We start from the raw sequence: 22,304 nt of genomic DNA on the forward strand, positions 1-22,304 counted from the left end.
TTTTTGACATGGTGAGCTGCTGTGGCACCACAGCGGTGGTTGATTTCAGTCTTTGCCTGCTTTCAGACTCTGCACTGCCACAGTTCCTGTTGTTCCAGACCAGTGAGTGTGGTGACAGTTGCACCTTGCTCAGTAGTCCGAGGCGATTACTAGACAGGTCTTGGAGTGATGTGAAGGACGAGCAGGGAAATGTCATGAACTTTTTTGCAATTTTTCTGCTGAATTAAACTTGAATAGGGCTTGGAAAAATAAATTGATTTTTAGATGCATTCTTATCTCTTTCGAATGCTAATGAACTGATGCGGAAAAATGTAATTGGAAACAGGGCTGGACAATATGGCTTAAAAAGATTTGTTGAAAAAAAATTTCTTGAACCAAACTCAATTTACTTTGTTTTCCCCTTTTGAACAATTACAAATGTCAAAGAAATTATTCAAAACAATTTTCAATTTGATTTTGTTTTTCCTTGTGGGATTTGAAAATAATTTACCCTTATGGTTAAAGTGCAATACAATAGCATCTTAACAGCAAAAAATTTACTTGTAAGCAAACTTTCTACTGGAACTATACGGGAAACCTATTTTCATTAAAACCAAATCCTCTTAAACTACAAATGCTGATCAATCTCTATAATTGATTTATCACCCAGCCCTCATCACAACTTAAAAAACAATTGTCGCAATTGTTTTGCTGCAGTGCTTCTCTCCCTTTTCTTCGTGTCACGACAGTGCAGCTCTATGGTCAAATGTAACAGTATTGGGTATCGCGTCTGATGCTGCTCTATTGTACTCGTATTTGTATTCGTAAAACTACTCCAATACTGCTGCACCTGACACCACTTTACGTATTTTGAGCGTGAGCTGAGCAGGTGTGCGGTAATAAGCGAATGTGTCGCCAGTTTGGAAACACTATGAGATAAGTGATGATGAGAGCAGTCTGTAACCTGTGCTCTGCTAGACTGTCAAAAGGAGGAGGAGAAAAGTCGCTCCTTCAACACAAGTCATGTGATAAAACATCTAAAGAACCCACACAACACATGTCAAGTCTCTCTGTTCCTATACTTTTGTTCACCTAAAAATGTGGTGTTCCATTACAAACGAGGCTATCTTCTGAGTAGTTTAACATATGTGGATGTAAATACCTTGAAATAAATATCTTGTCTTATATTCATATTTTGATATCAAATTCAAATGCTTAAATAAATAGTCCTCACTTTTCCAATAATTTTGAAAGAGACTCCAAAATGTTTTTTTTTATTTTTTGCTGTAATGATTTTATTAAGTACTCAGTGTCACACATCTAACATACTCAGACACACTTCATCCAGGGCAACTTGGAGTTGAGTGTGTCTTGCCCAGGGACACAGTGGCAAGCAGTACAGTGGCATGTGAGCTGGCTGTTCCACTGATCTATTTTTAATATATACTGCATATATGTATATATGTATATATATATATATATATATATATATATATATACATACATACATACATGTAATGTTCTTCTACATTCTTGGAAGGGAAATGTGAGATATTCACCAGTAGATGTTGCTTGGACAAAAATATGGGAGGCCTGATGGGTTAGAGGTGGGTATGTGTGAATGTAGGCAGGGAGGAAGGTGAGATACACATGAGCATGTAGGTGAACATATATCTGGATATGTGGCCAGTTATGTTGAAATGGAGAGAAGAGGGAAAAGAAAATGGATTCAGCAAAACAGAGCAGTGATGTCAATGCTTTTGTTAATTTATTAATCATTTGGTGAGAAATGTCTTGCACCAGAACCCCCTAGGAAATCCAGGAATAGCCTTGTGTCCTGCCAATTGTGTGTGCACTTCATTGTTGTGTGTCTGTCAGTCTATGGAGAGCCAGAGGACATATGCTTGGTCAGCCAACAACCCTCCTTACTGCCTCATCATTTTCTCTCTTTCTCCCTGTAGGGTGGCCATTACAGTGAGATCCCTCTGGCCATGCCACACATGCACACCCACACAAGCTTGCACACTCTCACTCTCTCACACACACACACACACACACACACATACATCCTCTCCATCCATCCATTGATTCAGCCCAGCTCGAGGCCCTCTGTGAGTGGGCTCCAGAACTGCGTCGCAGCCCCATGCTAGGTCCGTGGCCACATTAGCGGCCTGGCAGGAGACAGGCTGGCTGTGCTCGCCAACAGCCTCCAGCTATCCTCCTCCCACAAAAAGCTGGCACCCTTTAGATGAGCTGGTATGGTCCCAGAATGTGAAGAACCTAATCCAGTTTGACTCCTTTTTGTTCCCCCTGCAGTGTCCTCAGCCAGCATGGGCCTTATTTGTGCCATGTTCCACTTCAAATGAACATGAAATATGAGCTCTGAATGTGATGTGTGCTTACTGAGAATCCGTTTCTGGATTAAATGGTTACATCACACCGCAGAAACACTAATGCCCCGTTCAGACTGGTATTATTGTAATGCTGTGATCCGATCTCATGCAGTTAGTATGACTGTTCACACCTTGCATTCAAATGTGTCCTGGATATGTCTCCTGTGACCACATGGGATTGGACTTGGCTTCATGTGGCCTTTATTCAAATACATACTGATGCCATGTTGGTTTGTGGAATATAATTATAGTTTTTAACAAGAATGACAGATGTGTCTGACATCAACGTGTTTGTGTGTTTTTATGTTGGCACAAGTAAAAAGAAAAAAAGAGATGAAAGAAGCTGAGTCAATCAAAGCTATACTTTGAACCAAGCAAGCACTGTTGCATTACAGAAAAAAGAGCCAGGTTTTTGACCCGGTCAGACCAAGGGCCTTTCTGTATGGAGTTGTATGTTCTTCCCACATGTGCATGCGTCTGGTTTCCTCCCATAGTCCAAAAATATGCGGTGGTTAACTGGACACTTTAGATTGACCGTAGATTTGAATGTGAGAGTGAATGTGAATGGTTGTTTGTCTCTGTGTGTTGGTCCTGCGATGGACTGGAATTGATATGAGAAAAATGAAATCATGTGATTAGAGCTGAAACGATGAATCGATTATTAATCGATTACTAAATTAATCGGTTTGGGATCATTCAGACCTGTACTTAGCAAATATAAGATTGGATCACCCAAGACTGATGTTGTTACTAACTCTTAAAAAACTCTGATGCAGCAAATTAATATTCTATATAAATGTAATTTAAGCTCATTTACCAAGATACGACATCACTTTAAAGCTTCATGTGTACAGGATACATCACTGAGCAGAAAAGGTCTAAGTTCACGCCTCTGATCTGGGGCAATTAAGATTGGAGTGTACCATACCTGCATAAGGGATGGGGGCATCTTTGTCCAGAGCCACCAGAGGAGGATCCAGCAGAACGATGTCAGTGTTTTCAGTGATCACCCCATGGTAAGATGTCTCAATCCATGGCTTGTGTTTATTTACTGTGGAGACAGAGAGCAGAGATGTCAGTGAAGCACTTCTGCCACAAGCTACAACAGAACCATCAGCCTGAATGTGTGTCAGCGTTTTCATTTTGCAGTCAACACTTTAACTTTGAAATGCACATGTGGTCCTACTGTCACAGGTTCATTACATTAAAATGACAATTTCAAGCAGTAGAACAGCATATTGGAGATGCTAGCATACATAGTCCTCTCCACAACTCTCTGTGAGCGTTTTGAGCATGCATCCTCATCTGTGGGTTATATTTGTAAATTAAAATAGATTTGAAATTGACATTTTAGTCAAAAACCGTTGGGGCTACCGCCTGTGATTTCCTGTCCAGGGAGTGTTATTTGTAGACTGTACCTAATCTACTTAGTGCTGTATGTTGTGAATGCTCCAACAGCAGCAGCACTGCAGCACTCCTCCAACTTAGGTTTCTACAAGGCATTCTTACAATGCTCGTCTCCCCATGCTACCTTTTTTAGTCTGTTTTCTTCTTTTCTTCCCTCAAACATTCCCTGCAGGTTTTTGAGCACGTTGCCACGCTTGATCAATGACTGCTACTGTGCTGCCAGTGGAAAACTGTATCCAAGGCCAAGTCAAAACAAAGTTCATGAGCTGAGGGCCTGATTAGGGGCCATAATTGAGTCGTGGCTCCCTGGGCTGTGTGCAGCATCATGCCGAGCCACTCACCATTTCTTCTCCATCTTACAAACAAAAGAAGAAGAAAGAGTTCAGGGGAAAACGCACACACACACAAACCCTGACACACATACAAAAACAGAAGCTTCAAGTCATTTTCTGTGCATTTTACTGCTAATATGTATTGTGTTTGTAAATATATTTATTTTTTGCATTTTAAAGCCTCTATTGTGGACAAACTGCAGCATTAAAAGGGCAGAAAAAGGAATACACACAGCAAAGAAGCCTCAAGCAGAAGAAAACCTGAAGCCAAAGATTTTAGCCTCAGTATATCAAGACTAGAAAAGCGCTATATACATACAGACCATTTAACTATGTATACCATGTAATTAGCGCTTTTCTAGTCTTGATGATCACTCAAAGCAATTGAAACATACGTACCTATGACTCATAATTCCTGCATACGACCCATAGTTATGTTTCGTTGGAGGGCAGTCTCTGCTTTACACTTTCACATCCATGCAGCATATTTTCTATCTATTCTAGGGTGTGCCAAAATATGTAACATTAAATATAAGCAAAAGCTGTAAAGGTGCAACAGGGACTGTCCATTCATTTATTTGTTGGACCTATCCTGCAGGAATTCAAGCTGGTTTACAGAACCATCAATCTGTGCACCTGTGTCAATCTGTGTCATGACATGTGCTATAGTGTTAGCATTGCTTAGTGGTAATTTACCATGCTAACACACACATACACAGTTTATTATTATTTTTATCACTACCTGTGCCTACCGAACACAGGTAGTGATTTTTTTTTCTATCTCTCTTCTGATTGGCCGACAAGGCTTTACAGTTACAGTTACATTGCCACCTGCTGACTTGGCATGCTTTTAAAGATGAAGATGTTTTTAAGACCTTTCTCTGACAGGATTACTTTCTAAAATGTTTAAAAAACAACAACAGTGTTTGACTGAAAACTCCCCCTTACAGTCAGATGTGTTCGACAAACACATTTGTTTATTTTGATATTAAATAAGGTGTATTCCACATTAAATAAGGCCCTTAATGAACAGCAGATTGTTACGAGTGTAATGAAAGTGATTCGGTGGTTATTTGTATATTCATTCTTTTTTCATATCATTGCCCACCCCGACCAAAGTCTGCTGTTTTAGTTACAAGTTTAAGTTGATGGGATGAAAATGACACAAAGGAAAGCTGTAATTTAAAGTTTCTCAAAGGAAAAGCACAATACATCATGTAAAGGGGGATATATCACAATGACAACAGTTACTCTCCATTCAACCAAATGAAAAGCAGAGAAACTTGCTCTTTGTGAGGGCCAATCAAAGAACCATTGTTATACACTACTTCAATTACTCACGAAACACCAGTTACATCCTTTTGGCAACACTAAAATGTGCACTTCACATACAAGTTCCACAACAACCCAAACAGACGCTGACATTACCGTGGTTTTGTTGCTGTTGTTAAACAAATGCAGCTGCATTTGAATCATATTTTTCTTAGTTTGCACATATCACTTCAGTATAGTGATCACCAATCAGCTGCACTTGTAGCCTTGGACAGTGATTCTCAAAGTCAGATGGGTCACATTGGTTTTTTTTCAGGTCCCCAAAACAAATTTGTTTGGGTTAATTTAATTTAATTTAATTTAATTTAATTTAATTTAATTTAATTTAATTTAATTTAATTTAATTTAATTTTAGTGAGACTATTGGCTCAGTAATTTTAATCTGAACAAAAAAAGTTGAGTTACGAGTGTTAGTAATAGACAAAATGTACCACTGTGAAATTATATTGCTCATTAGGATGGAGATAGTTCATAACATGTTAACTCTGAGCTTGAAAGTAATTAGTGAGAAAGAAAAAGCACTGCTAAACAGTCAAAACTGCAGAAAGAATGAAAACAAGGTTTAAAGTAAAACAAATATACATTTATGACTAAAGAGTTTGAAGTCAAAATGATTAAAATGGCAAATAAAAAAAGGAGTAAATTATGTTATTTGTGTTTGTAGCAGTCACTAACAACAGATTATAAATGCACAGAAACTAGATCATGCCAACCCAAACAGTGAAAATGATCAAAACAATATTCAGTTTTTGTAAAAAAACATCAACAAAAAATGACTGAAATTAAAACATTCAGAACAATTTAGAAACCAAACATAATCCAAATCAAATTTGTGAGGTTTAACATCAGTGACACACTATACACATAAAATGCTCAGAGATAGTATGCGTAAAGATAAAAGGACCAATCTTGAATGTTGTGCAATTATATTTTTGAGAGCTGTGGGTAGCAAGATGCTAGTGAGAGCTGGGGGTGGAAACATGGTGCACTCCACAGATGCATATTTATGAGTGTAAGCCCAGAAAGTATGGCCAACGGCCCTGATACAGTCAGCGAAGATCATTTACAGGGGAAAGAGAGATAGGAGCCCATTAGTCTATTAGGACATGATAAATATGCATGAGTTTGCTGCAACAGTGAGAGGTAAAATGATGCCGGATCTCAACTTTAAATGCCAAACAATGTCATTTTGGAAATGAATAGCTTGCTGACGCGGCTGTACAGGAATTTCAAGGGGAAACATGATGTGTAGGTGTCATTCCTGCCAAAGCTCTGGACAAATCTGTTGGAAGCAGATCTTCTGGACATATTTTTGTAATGTAGGCACAGGAACCGAGTACAGTCCTGAAAAAACATTGACTTCTTCAGCAGGACATTTTTTTGTAAAGACAAATTAAAGCTGTAGTGCATAATTACTTTAATATAAATGCATGCTTGTTACATTTCATTGCAAGTCATTGCCATATAATGCTGTATTTTTCAGTATAGTGGTGTTTTCATTTCAAACTCACGCTGCACACGGGACGTAAATGGTCAATGGTATGTGTTTATACAGTGTTCTTCTTATCTTCATAACTACTCTAAGCTGCTTACCTGACAATTTTAGCATTCACCCATTCACTCTCTCCCCGGGAGACATCGGTATGTAGATTAATGAAGTTGGGGATCAAACCCACGACCTAGTGGTTGAAAGCCAATCTGCTAAGCCACTGAACCATCACTGCTCAGATAATTTGTTTATGGCTGATTGTTTCTGCCTGGAAAAAACATGACATGCCCGTGAAAAAAACTCACAGATGTCACAGATTCTACTGCTAAACCCAAATAGCTTTTAAAAGCAGATGTATCTAATCTGCTGCTCCAACTCAGGACAAGGGCACAATCTCAACAAATGTAATGTAATGTAATTTATTTTTCAAGACAGGGACAATGCACAATAAAACATTAATTTTGTACAACAGTAGAATATGCATTGTTTTATAACATGATCACAACAGCGGCTAAAGAGTCTGGAGAATTGACTCCGCTTCCTCAACTTCATGTTCAGCCTTCATACAGTTCAGGAGCCCTCCTGACCTCTAAATCCTTGAAGCCTTGATGTTGCACTGTGACTACTTAGCAGTGTCAGTCTGACCTATGCGCTCTGCGATCAGCATTTGCCAAAACCTTGCATATTAAGAACACAGTGATCCTGCTGCAGTGTCTTGATACATCTGTTAAAATGAAACTAGGGATGTCCCGATCCAATATTGATATCGGATATCGGTCCGATATCAGCCAAAAAACAAGTATCGGATTATATCGGGACTCCGGGTTTACCTACGGGATGGGTCACTCACCCTGTGTGGGTTGGGCTAATCCAAAATAGTAAAAACAAGGGGGGTGTTCTCTGAAGACACGCTGTTACCTGTGAAACACGGCTACTCTGAAAACACCCCCATTAGCACTTGGTACTTTCCTCCTGATGAAATGAACCATAGACTGTATGAAATGAACATGGCAAAAATCTAATATTCTTATGTTGAAGGTTAAAATTTATGTAACCAAAGGTTAATAATAAATAGGTCAGTTTTTCTCATACTATTGTTCTCTGTTTAGGTAACATCACTTGATCAAGGCTATTCTAACATTCCACACTACAAAATAAGTCATTAAAGTATATATGATTTGTGCTGATATCGGATCGATATCGGCATCAAGGCTACTCAAGGCTGCATTATCAGTATTGTGAAAAGTGAAAAAGGTTGTATCGGGACATCACTAAATGAAACCCTTTTGTTTGTCACATTGACAACATATAGCACTTACTGCGGCACAACTACACATCACTATGTCATCTGATGAGGTCTCCACAATGGTGACCTTCATGAAATCACCAGTACCCACGATGGAGTGCATCTCTCCATCAGTCAGTGAGGACCAGTTACGATGTGGTTTCCAGTTAATGACATCTGGAAGCCACATGTGTGGGACGGAATGGTTTTTCAGGCAGGAGTGATGGGGACATTACTGCAGCATCCACCAACCCCTAACCCGTCACTGCAGCTCAGCCAGTCACTGGGAAGACACACAGTGCTGACTGCATGTTAATGACATTGGGGCCCATGTACTGGCAGCTTGAGACATGCTCCTGAGTCATTAGAAAAATGGATGGTTATACTTCTCCCCTGTATCAGAGGTCAGAGAGGTGAGGAGGAGAGGGAGGGCGATATGAACCCAATCATTCTTATAGGAGAAACCTTGTAGCCGTCTAATGAAGTCATAGCCCAAAAACTCTATCGCTGCTTTCACAGTAAACACAAAGCTAGTTTTCACTTTGTGTTACTCATGAAGCTGTGCCCGTTCATTCATTCATTCATTCATTCATTGTCAATCCCAGTAGACATATCCCAGTAGACATAGGGCAAAATGCAAAATCACACCCTGGACAGGTCGCCAGTCCATCGCAGGGTCGGTGGAATTTCAGACACACACAAATTAATTGTTTGCAAATATTTCAACTTAAGTGAACAATTTCCATGACTTCAAGTCATTGTCTTTATGTTTGTCTCTGTATTGATGTTGTGTGTAATCTCATCAGACTAAAAATTCATGTTGTATTTGGTGTGGAGATAAGATTCTCATTTATTCCTCTCACAATGAGGAAATGTGCAGTGATACAACAGCAAAGACAGTACAGGTAAAGGTAATACATAATAAACATGCATTTTGACATCTATGAATGTACAAAAAACAAAACACATTCACTATTTAGATTTAATTTAAATTTACTTTCACTGACTGAACAACAGAGTGCAAGAAACTGGTTGTTAGGTTGTTAGAGCAGTGGTTAAATCAATTGAGATTGCAATGGGTAGAATATGTTTTTGTGTTTTTGACGACTTTATTAATCCCTTTGGGAGGTTCCATCTGGGAAATTAACAACAACTGAAGACAAAACTTATACATAGCGACACTGACTAACATTCACATTGTTCAATGAAATATGACGGCATCAGCAACACAAGAAAAGTCTACAGGTGAAAGGAAGTGACACATTTTTCTGTCCATTTGTGCAAACAAATTTTCAGAATAGTCCCAACCTTTAAGATTTATGTGTCTAATACACAAATAACTTGGTCAATTCAAAATGATATTAGGTGTCACATATATGGCTGTAATTGTGTTGCTTCATTATGCGCAATGAAGGCAGAATGGAGCAGTTGCTCTCTGCTCTTTAAGTCTTATAGTGTTTGCGTGATAACAACACACGCCAATGAGAAAATTAGTCCCGTTGACATTTTGATTGAAAGGTGTGGCGCTCGTCTACGAGTCAGCCTTCAGGCTTCACACAACCTCTAATAGCATGTGTGTTAAAAACAAAAAACACACACACGCAGTAAAAGTCTTAGCTGCACTCACGGTGACCTCAATTTTTAAAGGCAAACACCATCACTGGCTACTAAAGGCGGTCGGTAAATGGCGTGTGATAACCTCTGTTTGCAGCGTCTTATTAAAGCGTGTGGCTGAACATGAGAAAAAACTTTTAACTGAAGGACGGAGCGGGACTATAACACGTCTTTTGTTTCTCTTGTTTATGTAAACACTGCTCATACAAGCTTGTAACGTTTTCTTATTTAGACCTGAGCTGGGATTCAAATGTCATGACCTTTTACCACACAGCAGGGAAAGCAGCTGGGGGAATTTTGTTCAATAGGCTAAAAAAACTGACTCAAATCAATTATTTTGACCTTATATCATTTCTGTCATAAAACCTGTAACTAATGAATTCATATTTCCTTATTTCTTATTTCCAACTTTTACTACCTTCTGACACTCAATATTGTCTCCTAGACTAATCAAATTTGTATTACACATATGTTTCAATAATAACCCCTTCCTTGTAATTTTGTCTTCCATTAATGGGCGGTTTTAAAGACCACTGAACCATTTTTGTTCTTCAGTTCAATCTAATTTCAGGGTTGGAGGGATTCAGTTATCACACCTGTGCAGGCTAATGTAATCAGGCGGTGTGACAGCTGAGAGGTGAACGCTGCCCTTTACTGCTGGCTGCCGGTCACTGGGACTATCTCCCTGTGCCATTTCACTGTCAAATAAACCAAGAGTCGTGGATTTGACTCGAGGCTCTGTACATGGCGGAGGTACTATATTGGTTGATGAATACCTGAGCAGCTGAGGGTGTGAGCAGAAAATCTTGTGACTAGAGCAGTAGATAGACCTGTATGCAAAGGGACCACCCCCCTCCTATCACCACTTCACAATTTGCACTACGCAGGTTGTCAAAATGTTAAAAAGTGAGACCTGCAGGCTTTCAAATGCACGTGTCCCAAGCTTGGACCCCTAATTACAAAGAAATTTGTAGGAAATTAAACTCTGATTGATAAGGTCAACAAAAAAGTGCCTTGGTGAATACATCAGCATAATGAAGAGTCAACGTAGCAGAGACAGTCGGCTATTACTGCAACCAACAGGCAATTACAAGCAGCGAGCTCATGCCAGCTCGGTGAGACTCAGAGATGTCCATCAGTGTCTCACTGTGAATTACCGAGGACCAACGCTGCTCTGCAGCTCAGCATCGAGCGTGTCTCAGCTGTCTTTTGTTCCTTCTTCACACTCAACCACTTCATCGTTGCAGTGATCCGTGTCTTCTCTGAACCTTGGAGATTTTTGCAAACTTTAATCATCCTTGCACTTTGTGCCCTGGCTTCATGCTTCACAGAGTAAAACTGACGGAAGCCATCTGCCAGCAGAAAGACTTTATTAAATATAAAACCTTCTAAGTAGATTTCATTTTCTTTTGTCCATGTACACTTGGTCTTCAAGTTACTAAATAGTGATTTTGATGTGAACCCCTACAGTCTGCGAGCTAATAATACATGACATCAAGCCTTTATGGGGCCGAAACAGAATTTGATATCGGGGACCCCCCCCCCCACCAGCACTGAGTAGCCAGTGCTCGATTATTATTGATACTAATGTAACACTATAAATTGAATTAATTAGAGTAAAACCAGTGCCACATTTTTTTTTATTTTTTTTTAACTTAAGAGGTTAGTAACATTGCAAAAGTGGCCGAGCATTAGTTTACATGTTTGCATTAAAAGTGAAGCACATGTGGTTTTACTGAACTTGAATTAAACATGTAAACCAATTTAATGACTTTGATTATGTGCAAATGTGCAATAAATGAGCAACAAAATAAAACCAAAATGACTTGACATGATTTACATATCTAAAGATAGATTTCTTTAATATGTTAAAATACTAATAAAAAAACACTAATAACTAAAACAGTACTGTTTGTGGCCCCCATGCTTTGGCTACTTATCTATGAAATGTATACACATGTATGCGCTTCATTGAGAGTAAATGTTTATTCCACTAATTTAGCACAAGTCCCATGATGCAGCAGAAGGTGCTGTCCTGCATTGCTCACTGCCAGGCCCTGATCACAGAGACATGCATTATGAGTTTTCCGCCCCCTCCTCAGACAGAACCCTCACGACCTGTGCTGTGCTTCACACAGAAAGATCCCACTTCTCATCTCACACAAGTTTCCAGCACACATGCACAGACAAATTCCACACTCTTCTTCCCAGGCGCCGGTACCGGAATCCAGACTCACTCACTGTGACACATGCAGCACACCCACAGAAAGCTCAGAAACTCAGCTAAAAGCTCAGAAAAAAAAAATTCTTATGTTCACCAAACACACACTAAACGCCAATTGATCGAATGAGTACGAGCTGAAAACACCATAACAGTGTAAACATTGTAAAGCGGCACCGGAGAATCAGCGTAGTTATTTAAGAAGAAAAAAAGAAAGTCTGCTCGACAGTAGAGACTCTACAGATTCCAATGGTACCATTCCTATCACTCCAAAACTCACGGATCCAGCAGCTAAATAAGAGCAAAACAACAACTCACTTTCAAGAAATACAACCAGAAATGTTGTCCTTTGAGCAAAACACGCTGTTTTCACCGGAACACAACCGCTTCTAATGAAGACCTACACTTCCCAGCATGCTTTGGGGCTTGTTCCTGGTCTGATTGGTCATTCCTGACGGCCATTAGCTTGTTTTGATTGGAGAAGGGCGAATGTCCTTCAAACTACGTCATACGCATTTACGTCCTTCTGACACGCTAAGGGAGGGAGTTACGTGCATAGATATATATAAGTGGAAACTTTGTTCAATACGATAATGTTAATGGATTTAAACTTTCAGATACTTGATAGATGATGTAGGTAGGATCATTCACCATCACCATCCACCAATAAACAAGAACAGCAACATGTTGGTTATGTGTAGACACAAAATGGATTAATACAGACTTTGTTGTTCTTTACACATCATCATCAAAAAAACAAACAAAAAAACAACAACCAGGTGGTAATGATCGTCTGCAAAGCCCAACTACGGACTTGTGTTTTCCAGGAGGACAGTGTCTGCTCAGCTCTTCACAGATGGAAAAGAAAACAGTGAGGAGACATGATGCTGCCAAATATATCAAAGTCCAGCTTTGTTTGCTCCTCAATGAACAACGCTACTTTTGTTTTGACATTTTTCTCCCGTCTACCCCCTCAACCACGTCCCTGCAGCACAATGATAAGGGCCGACACAAAGGTCAGGCTTTTATCACGAGTTTGTTTTCATCCACCTTGTGCTGCAGTGAGTGCGCCCGCCCCCCCCCCCCCATCTGTGGAGTGAGAAAAAAAAAAACCAGAGTAATAGATGAGATGAGAATGTGTGTGGGGGGCATGATACAAATTGTGAGTTTGTGCGTCAGTGCGGTGTGACTGTATGCGCTGCTTCTTGTTCAGATGGGGACTTATTAACCTGCAGAGATGGGGAAATGGCTGACTGCACTGTCCCCCAACCCCCGCCCACCATCCCGGGGAGGAGAGAGAAAAACAAAGAGATTGAAACGCAAGTGTGTTATGGATTGACACACACACACACACACACAGACAAAACTAAAAGCATCCATCCAAATAGCCAGGAGTGGCTGTATAGGATCTGCAAATGCTCTTTTGCTGCCATTACCATCACAACCCCTCTTTTTTTAAATGGCTTTGTAGTCACAAATGTTCCCTCAGTGTGTCATTTCAGGACCATTATCCCGCTCTCTTCCTGTATGTGCAATTTGAGTTATGACGTTCACCGCTTCCTGCTTTCCTCACACTCGTGGAGCTGGGACCGAGAGCAGAGTTACACCACGTCTACACCTACACCTATAAACCTACACCTACACCTATAAACCTACACCGAAGTACAGACAGACTGAACAGCACTAAAATGGTGAATGGTGGCATTTCACGGCTTCGGTACCACATTAATGTCATTCATTCCATTTAACTTGTGTGTTTGGTCAGATCTTACTTTATTTGTCAAAGGGACAGTTCATGTTTTTTGATATGTTGTTGTATCAGCTGCTGATATTTAGTCAGACTGTGTTGCGTGTGCCGCCAAGCTCACGTCTGGCACCAGGAATCAGATTGAGACAGAGACGCATGCTCTAAAAGAAGCTGGAAGCTCAGGAACACGAGGAAAACTCCAGAAGCTCTTGTGTCACTGCAGGTGTTGCACTCTCAGAATGAATGGCCAAAAACATGTCCATCTCCGTTTTGCAACATGTATTAACAAAATCCCACAGTTTGACACAAGCATGTTATTGCTTCTCTCTTTACTCTTTCTCTTAAGTCAGTACCGTTTCTCTACATTCACAGTGAGAGAACAATAATGTCAGGCCTATTTTTAACCACATAAAATAATATACATTTACTTAAACTCCTATTTAAAAATAAGATTTTATAAAAAATGATGATATATATAAATGATACATATATATGATATGATATATATAAATAAAAGATGATATAATAAAAATGTAAAGCTTCTTGTACCTTAAAACACTCATATAAAATGAGCAAAAACGCTTATATAATTGAAATGATATGTTCCAGGGTGCTACGTGAGCTAAAAATGCTAATTTTCTGTATGGGTCTTCTCATAATGTAGATTTTATTAACACTTTACGCTTTTTCATTAAGGCTTTATCAAATTGTGTATAGCGAGTGATATTATTACGCTTTATATACACAATTTGAATTTGTCGAATGACCAATGACCGATAAGATAAGATGAGATGTGATAAGATAAGACGTACTTTATTAATCTCCGTGGGGAAATTCAGGCGTCCGGCAGCTCACAAAATAGACACGATAGTAGATACAATTAGATAAGTGAAGACACAAAAAGGCAGTGCAATCAGTAGATAAAGGCATACATATTAGTACAGTCAACAAGTCAGCTAATGATAAATAGAAAGAGTAAAGGGATAAAAAAGACTGATGGTTCATGCTGAGGTTAAGAAGTCTGATGGCATGAAGGGACGAATGATGGCCTAAGCCTCTTTGTTCTGCAGTGCAGTGACATGAGCCACCAACTGCAGCTGCTCTTCTGACCAGCCAAGATGTTGAGGAGAGGGTGCTCTTTACTGTCCAACACTGTTTGCACCTTCTTCATTGTGCACTTGTCCACCACAGTGCTCAGTGAGTCCTAGCTGCCTCTCCAGCAGCATAAAAGAGCATGCTCGCCACAACTGACTGATAGAACACATAGTGCATCTCGCTGCGGACATTGAAGGACATACAAAGACAAGGACAAAGTCAATGCAAAGATGCGTCATTTGCATCACGTGTGCCAGGCATTGCAATGGACGCATTCAGAATCTTCTAAAAAGGGGACCAATCACAAACTCCTGGCACCCGGACAAAGGTTATTGGACGTCATAGCCATCACTCCACTACAACAAGCACATTTGTGGACTCTTTTTTGTTGTTCTATACATCATCCGGCTAATTGGTCTGATTGGTTGTAGGTCTGTCCAATTGCATACAAAGGCATTTTCAACTGTGTCCGTTGGTCACACCTCTTGAAAGTGGGAGGTGAGGACACCTTTTGCAGACTCACACTCAATCACAAATGAGTTGGGAACATCTGGCATGTGACACGACATATGGTAACATATGATAATTCTAAATCTTGATGAAAGGTCAGTGCTGTGTTTACATGTTCAACATTTCTTCATTCCACAAAGTGATGGGACTTTGTGATTCCATTGTTTACAAGTATGCAAAATTAAATGATCTGATGCCTGTATGAAGCGTTCAGTCGGAATGGAATGTTTTCAGTGATGAGTCAACTGAAGAGTATAATGGCCTGAGTTCTTCCTTTTTAGCTTTAATGCCACTTTTAGTCTCTCTTGCTGCTAAGAATCTCTTATCTACAGATGGCCTGAAGCGGGCACACTGTGCACATGTGTGCATTGGACAAGGAGTCAGTGGACAGACAGGATGTGGGGTCCTTTTGATCCCTGCTGAATGTGGTTCTGGTCAGTTAATGTGGTGCCTCAGGCCAGCTGTGAAACAGCAGGGTTGAAAACACATTGAGCAAATAAAAGTGTCCATGGTATAATCCTCTTAGAATGTCTGGGCTTTTGAAGTGAAGGCCACCGTCTTACAGAACTCAAGGTGCTCTATGCACAGTAATCTGCCTCAGTGTGTCTGTGTGTGTGCTTGTATTTGTTACTTCTTTAGGACCTTTTCTGGCACAAAGACTGACCTCGTCAGGACCAGTAACCTGGTCCTAATGAGGAAGAACCTCCTTTCTGAGAAACTGGTAAAGTTTAGGGCTAAAATGTGAAATGTGGTTAGGTTAAGGTTAGGTTAGGTATTAACTAGATATGGTTTAAGTTAGGGATAATGCTTTGGGTTGGTTAGGGTTATTAATAAATGCAAATTAATAAATGTCAATGCAGAGTCCTAAGAAGAATAGCTGTTAAAACCTGTGTGTGTGTGTGTGTGTTTGTGAACATATGTGCAATTTCAGGTAGCAGAGACAACACACTGAGCACCCGTAGCAGCATGACCTTGTGTGTGTGTGTTTTTATATAAATTTAGCCAACATCTACCAGTTTCTATAATTTTTTTATTTAATAACCCTTTTTTTTTTGCCTCCATCACATTTTATCCCCCTTTCGTTAAATAGATCAAATAAAAACAACTCTTAACTGTTCAGTCACTGGTTCCATCTTTCATCATGGACACAAGCTCTCTGTCTGTCTGTCTCTCTCTCTCTCACACACACACACACACACACACTCCACATCACTTAGTCTCCAATGTTTCTATGACTGTGTTCGTGATTCATCCTGGCAGTCTATTCCACTTTGCCTCTCACTATCTTTCTCATATCGCTCTAAAAATCGAAGGCAAGTGGCGCAAAGAGATGTGATGAGAGTTTCCCAACTGGGGTCCTCTCTCTCTCTGCACCTCTGCTGAACACACACACACAGGGATTGTTCATTTTTCATCATCCTGAAGGGATGCAATGGGAGAAAGAGTGACAGTCTGCAAATTAAACATTGTAATTTCTCAACCTTTTCCACAGCTACTTATTTCCCCAACAGGAAAAAGAGAGAGAGATAAAATTCACAGGAGAGCAGAGAAAGAGAGAGAGTGAGTAGGTTGTGGGGTTACAGCAGGGGTTCCAATATAATGATGGTGAGGTTTGTGGAACAATTCAGCAAACACACCGAGGGAGTTAGTCTGTGCAGGTGTTATGGTTACACACACACACACACACATAATTATATGAAGGTATATAGTGAAGGAGATGCATGGTCACTAAGAGGAAGGACTGAATAAGTCTGACTTCAAATGTGAAACAATTTTAGAAACCTCTTACATAAAGCGGACTAATCAGAAATAACTCATGTAAAATCCACCCCACACAGTCCCAGTCTGACCCTTCTGTCAATCGTCAGGCTGATTTGAACAGATTATCTTGCTGAATTGTCCTGTAGTGTGAAGGATTAACAGACACAATTTCAATGTCATCGGGTGCATCAGAGTCTTCTCCATTTCAAAACATTACAACAAAAAAAAAAAATCAAAACATTTAATTTTCAAAGAATGTGGACAGAGTAAAATAAACTGCACTCATGACACATGTTAGATCATGGCCTGTGTTTTCTCCAAGCCAAACTGAACCTAACCTTCACACCACAGCTGTCACAAGCAGCTCTGTCCATTTCTTTTGGTCTAGTGGCTAGCACTGTTGCCTCATAGCAACAAGGTCGACCAAAGAAATGTCTGTGTTGAGTTTGCATGTTAATGCCCAACCCTACACAGGTTGTGCCTCACTAGGACCAGGTTTTGGGCCATTAGGACCACTGGTCCTGACAAGGTCAACTGTTATGCCAGAGCAGGTCCTTAAGAGGTAACACATACGAGTACACACACACATTCATCACCACTGACACGGTAGCCAATCATGCTCTAAACATGTCCGCCCTACTGACATCTACTTTCCAATCTGAAGGAGTCAGAGGCAGGGGGAGAATTCCCATGTCCCAGAAGACTGATCAAGGAGATGCACATGAAAGCAAAGGAACACGTGAACGTGGACCTTACCATGCTGCCAGTGTGTGCATGTGCGTCTTAAAGGTATAGGTCAGGTCTTTTTGAAGCGGTACTGACACATCAGTCAGTGTCAGCTTTCCCTCACACAGAAAACATGGTTGCAAGAAAGAACATAACAAAAGGCCCATAAACCTTTTCAGTTCATCTGAAACTGAAGTGTATGCAACGACAAAATGTTCACTTCCAGCACCAAAGTCCATAAAAAAAACAACAGTGATTTTACATGCCAGCATACAGGAGTTGTTAATCCACTGCTGCCTTTATCAGTAAATTCAAATGTGTCATTCTGTGACTTCAGTGATTGAAAGTTGTCAAATGAGGCATCAGTAAACCAATAGCCCCTGTGTCCACATGAGCTAAAGACACAGACTGTCTCAATGGATTTTGTTTTTACTCATATCTACTGATACAGTATATCTACTGTAAACATTGATCAATATGCATTGGGTTATTTAAGTTTGAAGTCAATAGCCGAAGGTAGAGGATGTTGTGCTCAAAACATCAATACCTTACACAACCACAATCGCCAAAAAACCCATGAACTTAAGCAGCACAATGACTGAGATGTTAGAGGCGTGTACTACATGTCACACAGAGCAACACATTACAGTAGCTCAGAGGGTTGAGTGTCGATCTGGTCAGTAAATACACAATAGCAAATATGTCATGCATTCAACTCTTCCGACAATTATTCCATTCCTCCCACTGACACTGTGGCTCTATGACCTACAGTGTTTGGTACTGGCACAACATTATTTCATGCTTTCCAATAGCCTCTTAACCTCTTTTTTAACCCAGCCAATGTTCAAGTGGCTATTTTTTTTAAATTTCAATTACAGGGAATACAATAAAAGCTAGGGTGGGAGAGAGAGAGAGAGAGAGAGAGAGAGTGTGAGAGATTTTTTTTTTTTGATTTTTAAACTTCTTTATTTGCTCAGAAACATGAACAATAACAAAAAATTAGTTGTGTTCTGCACTTAAAACTTAGACCATGGAGAAATAAAGTAAAAAATACGAAAGAAAAGAAAAAAAAACTCCATTTAACTCAGACTGTTGCAGAAAGACAATTTTCCATCATTCACACAACACAACACGTCTTTCACTCCCCATGTTTCTAAAAAATCTTCCGTGTTGTTCGTTGAGCGGAAGAAAACAAAGTCAGTCTTTATCCTGGTTTTTAACATCCTAACATAAATCTGCTGACAGTCAACATCAAGTGAGTTTTCCACTTTGTTCCTCCTTGAAACATAAATAGCCAGTTTTGCTTGACCAATTAAAAAGTTCAGCAGTTGACATTTGCCCTTGTTTTTCCTCGTGTATTTAAAACCAAAAATAAAAACACAAGAGGAAAAAGTCTCAGTGAATAACGAGAACAAGTGAGACAGGAAGTGGAACAAAGGAGTTAGTCTGACACAGTGCAAGAAACAGTGGAAGACAGTTTCTCTCTGTGGACAGAAAGGACACGTGTCTGTGACATTAGGGTTGACAATGGAGATGAAGGCGTTCACTGCTACAGCAGCATGAAGAACCCTCCACTGTAAGTCTGCTGCTTTTTTAGTTAACGGTGGTTTGTAGAGTGAGCTCCACTCTGGCCTTAGATCCTCTGTGAGGGACAGGTGGTGTCTCCATGGAGTGTCCACTCTGTCTCTCAGTCTACTCTGGTTTAAAACCTTCACCATCACATAGTACATGACCTTCCCTGTTACACTGCACAGATTGTAATTGTTGGATTTGTTCATCTGCAGCAGAATGTTTACATCACACTTAAAAACAGGTGAGATGGTGAGTTCAGGGAAAGGGTCTGTAGAGTCCGGTTGCGTTTGTCCATTGCAGTAGTCCGAGATCAGACAGAGTTCAGAATCAGTCAACTGCTGCCTCCAGTCCTTCAGCAGGAGACTGACCACCCTGACTGACCTGGTTTCGAGACGCTGGGCCAGACCGATCTCATTGTCCAACCGCGGGCCGCAAACCTCCGCCACTTGACCCAGTGTCAGGATTTTTGCCGCGCATAGTCTCTGTAGCAGGGACGGACCCACTACACCACGGAACCGTGTTCCCAGAGTCACCGGTTCCTTTAAAAGCCAAAACAGAGAGTTAGCTCCTCCTCCTGCTCGCCTCTCTTTGTTGAGGAGGCCCCACACTTTAAAAAGTCCTTTATAAAAGGTGGGGAAGTTGTTCAGCTTAAAATCCCGTAGATCCATTAAAAACAGGGTCTCAGCCAGGCCTAGTCCACTGCACCGCTCCAGTAGGGTGCGAGCCACCGGTCTCCAGACTAAGTCCGTGGGTCCTGTTAAAAAACGCTGGATGTGTTGGAGTCTGAAAGCAGCTCTCCGACTCGCCACATGGACCAGGTTGTGACCCCCCTCTTCTTTGGGTAGGAAGAGGACGCTCTGTGGGACCCAGTGAAGACGGTCCCAGACGAAATCCACCAGAGCGGCCTGTACTCTGGAGAGCACATCCTCAGGGGGGTCCAAACACATCAGGCGGTGCCACAGCATGGAGGAAACCAGGTTGTTGATGACAAGAATCCGACCTTTAAAAGACATTTTTGGACGAATCCATCTCCACCTGTTAAAACGACCCTCGACCCTTTCGATAAAATTCTCCCAGTTCTTGGAGGTGTTGGTGACGTCACCAAGGTGAACCCCGAGGTATTTAAAACCTCCTCTCTGCCACGTTAGTCCTCCTGGTAAAAGCAGCTCCCTCTCAGGTCCATCTCCAACTGCCAAGGCCTCGCTCTTCTCCCAGTTGACCTTAGCAGAGGAGATTTTCTGGAAGTCATGAGCAGCTTTGCTCAGAACTTCGATGTCCTGTTGGTTATTTATAAAAACAATGACATCGTCGGCATAAGCAGAGATTTTAAAACAATGATCACAACCAGGGAAATAAAAACCACACAAGCGAGATCTCAGTTTCCGTAAAAAAGGTTCTAAGGCCAGAGAATAGAGCATGCCTGACAGGGAGCAGCCCTGTCTGACACCTCTGTGAACTTTAAAAGGAGCTCCCAAACCACCGTTAACCTTCAGCACACTCTCAATGTCATTGTACAAGACCCTGATCTTAGCTATGAAACCTGAGCTGAAGCCAAAAGCCTGCAGTGTCTGCCACAGGTAAAGGTGTTCAACTCTGTCAAAAGCTTTTTCTTGGTCTAGAGAAATCAGCCCAAGCTTTGAGCCTAATGAACCAGAGAGGTCCAGAACATCCCGAATTAAGGTGATATTATCAGATATCAGCCTGCCGGGCACACAGTAGGTCTGGTCTACGTGAATGACCTGGTCCATCACTCTCCGGAGCCTCGTTGCCAGGACTTTCGACAGCAGTTTGTAATCGGCACACAGTAGTGACACAGGACGCCAGTTCTTCACTTCCTGCAGGTCTCCTTTCTTCGGGAGGAGGGTGAGGACAGCCCTCCTGCAGCTCAGAGGCAGCCGTCCCTTGTCCAGGCTGTCCTGTAGGACACACAGTACATCCTCCCCGAGTATAGTCCAGAAAGTCTTATAAAATTCTGCAGGGAGACCGTCTATGCCGGCAGCCTTCCCGCTCTGTAGACTCTGCAGCGCCTCCTGTAGTTCCTGTGCAGAGAGCTGTGCCCCTAGCTGCTCCTTGTCTCCTTCGAGCACTCCGGGCAAGTTCTCCAGAAAAGACAGCGCCACCTCCGGATCCTCCAGGAGCTCTGTCTTGTAGAGATCTTGGTAGAAGGAGGAGGCGCACTGTCGAATCTCCCCGTCCTCCTGCAGCAGTTGTCCGTCAGCAGATCTCAGCGAGTGTATCAGCCTCCTCTGTCCGCTCTTACGCTCCAACCCAAAGAAAAAGTGGGACGGAGCGTCCATCCTGGCAACTTTGTTAAAGCGAGACCGCACGAGAGCACCTTGAGCGTGAACGCCCAGCAGGTCTGACAGAGCTGATCGTTTTTCTTTGAGAACTCTAAACTGTTCTCGATCTCCTGTGGAGTCTGCTGAACCCTGCAGCTCCACCACTTCTCTCTCCAGATCTTTCATAGACCTGGTCAAGTCTCTGGTGACATTGAGAGTGAACTGTAAGCAGAGCTGTTTGATTTTGACTTTACCAATGTCCCACCACTGCTGCAACGAGCTGTACTCGGACTTGGTTTGTCTAAAATAAAACCAAAAATACGAGAGTGCATTCCTAAAACTGTTGTCTGACAGCAGTGCGGTGTTAAAATGCCAGTATGCACTCTTACATTTGATGTTTTTAATAAAAACCTTACAGTGCACAAGGGAGTGGTCAGAGAAACCGACAGGACAGATAAAACAACTCTTAAAAACACTGACATGGTGTTCATAACAATAAAAACGATCGAGTCTGGCCAACGACAGCAGGTTGTCTCTGCAGCGAGCCCAGGTGTACTGACGC

The 22,304-nt window shown here is 41.3% G+C and overlaps 1 protein-coding gene across 2 annotated transcripts in view; it reads right to left on the bottom strand.

The window, feature by feature from the left end:
• Positions 1-22,304, bottom strand: part of LOC131463035 (calsyntenin-2-like) — a 338,191-nt gene that overhangs the window by 189,236 nt on the left and 126,651 nt on the right. For both annotated transcript variants that reach the window (XM_058634680.1, XM_058634679.1), the window contains one exon: positions 3,301-3,423. In XM_058634680.1, coding sequence (XP_058490663.1) covers positions 3,301-3,423 — 123 coding nt within the window. The remainder of the gene's footprint in view (positions 1-3,300; positions 3,424-22,304) is intronic.

Source organism: Solea solea, chromosome 7 (assembly GCF_958295425.1).
Source record: "Solea solea chromosome 7, fSolSol10.1, whole genome shotgun sequence".
Taxonomy (NCBI): Eukaryota; Metazoa; Chordata; class Actinopteri; order Pleuronectiformes; family Soleidae; genus Solea; species Solea solea.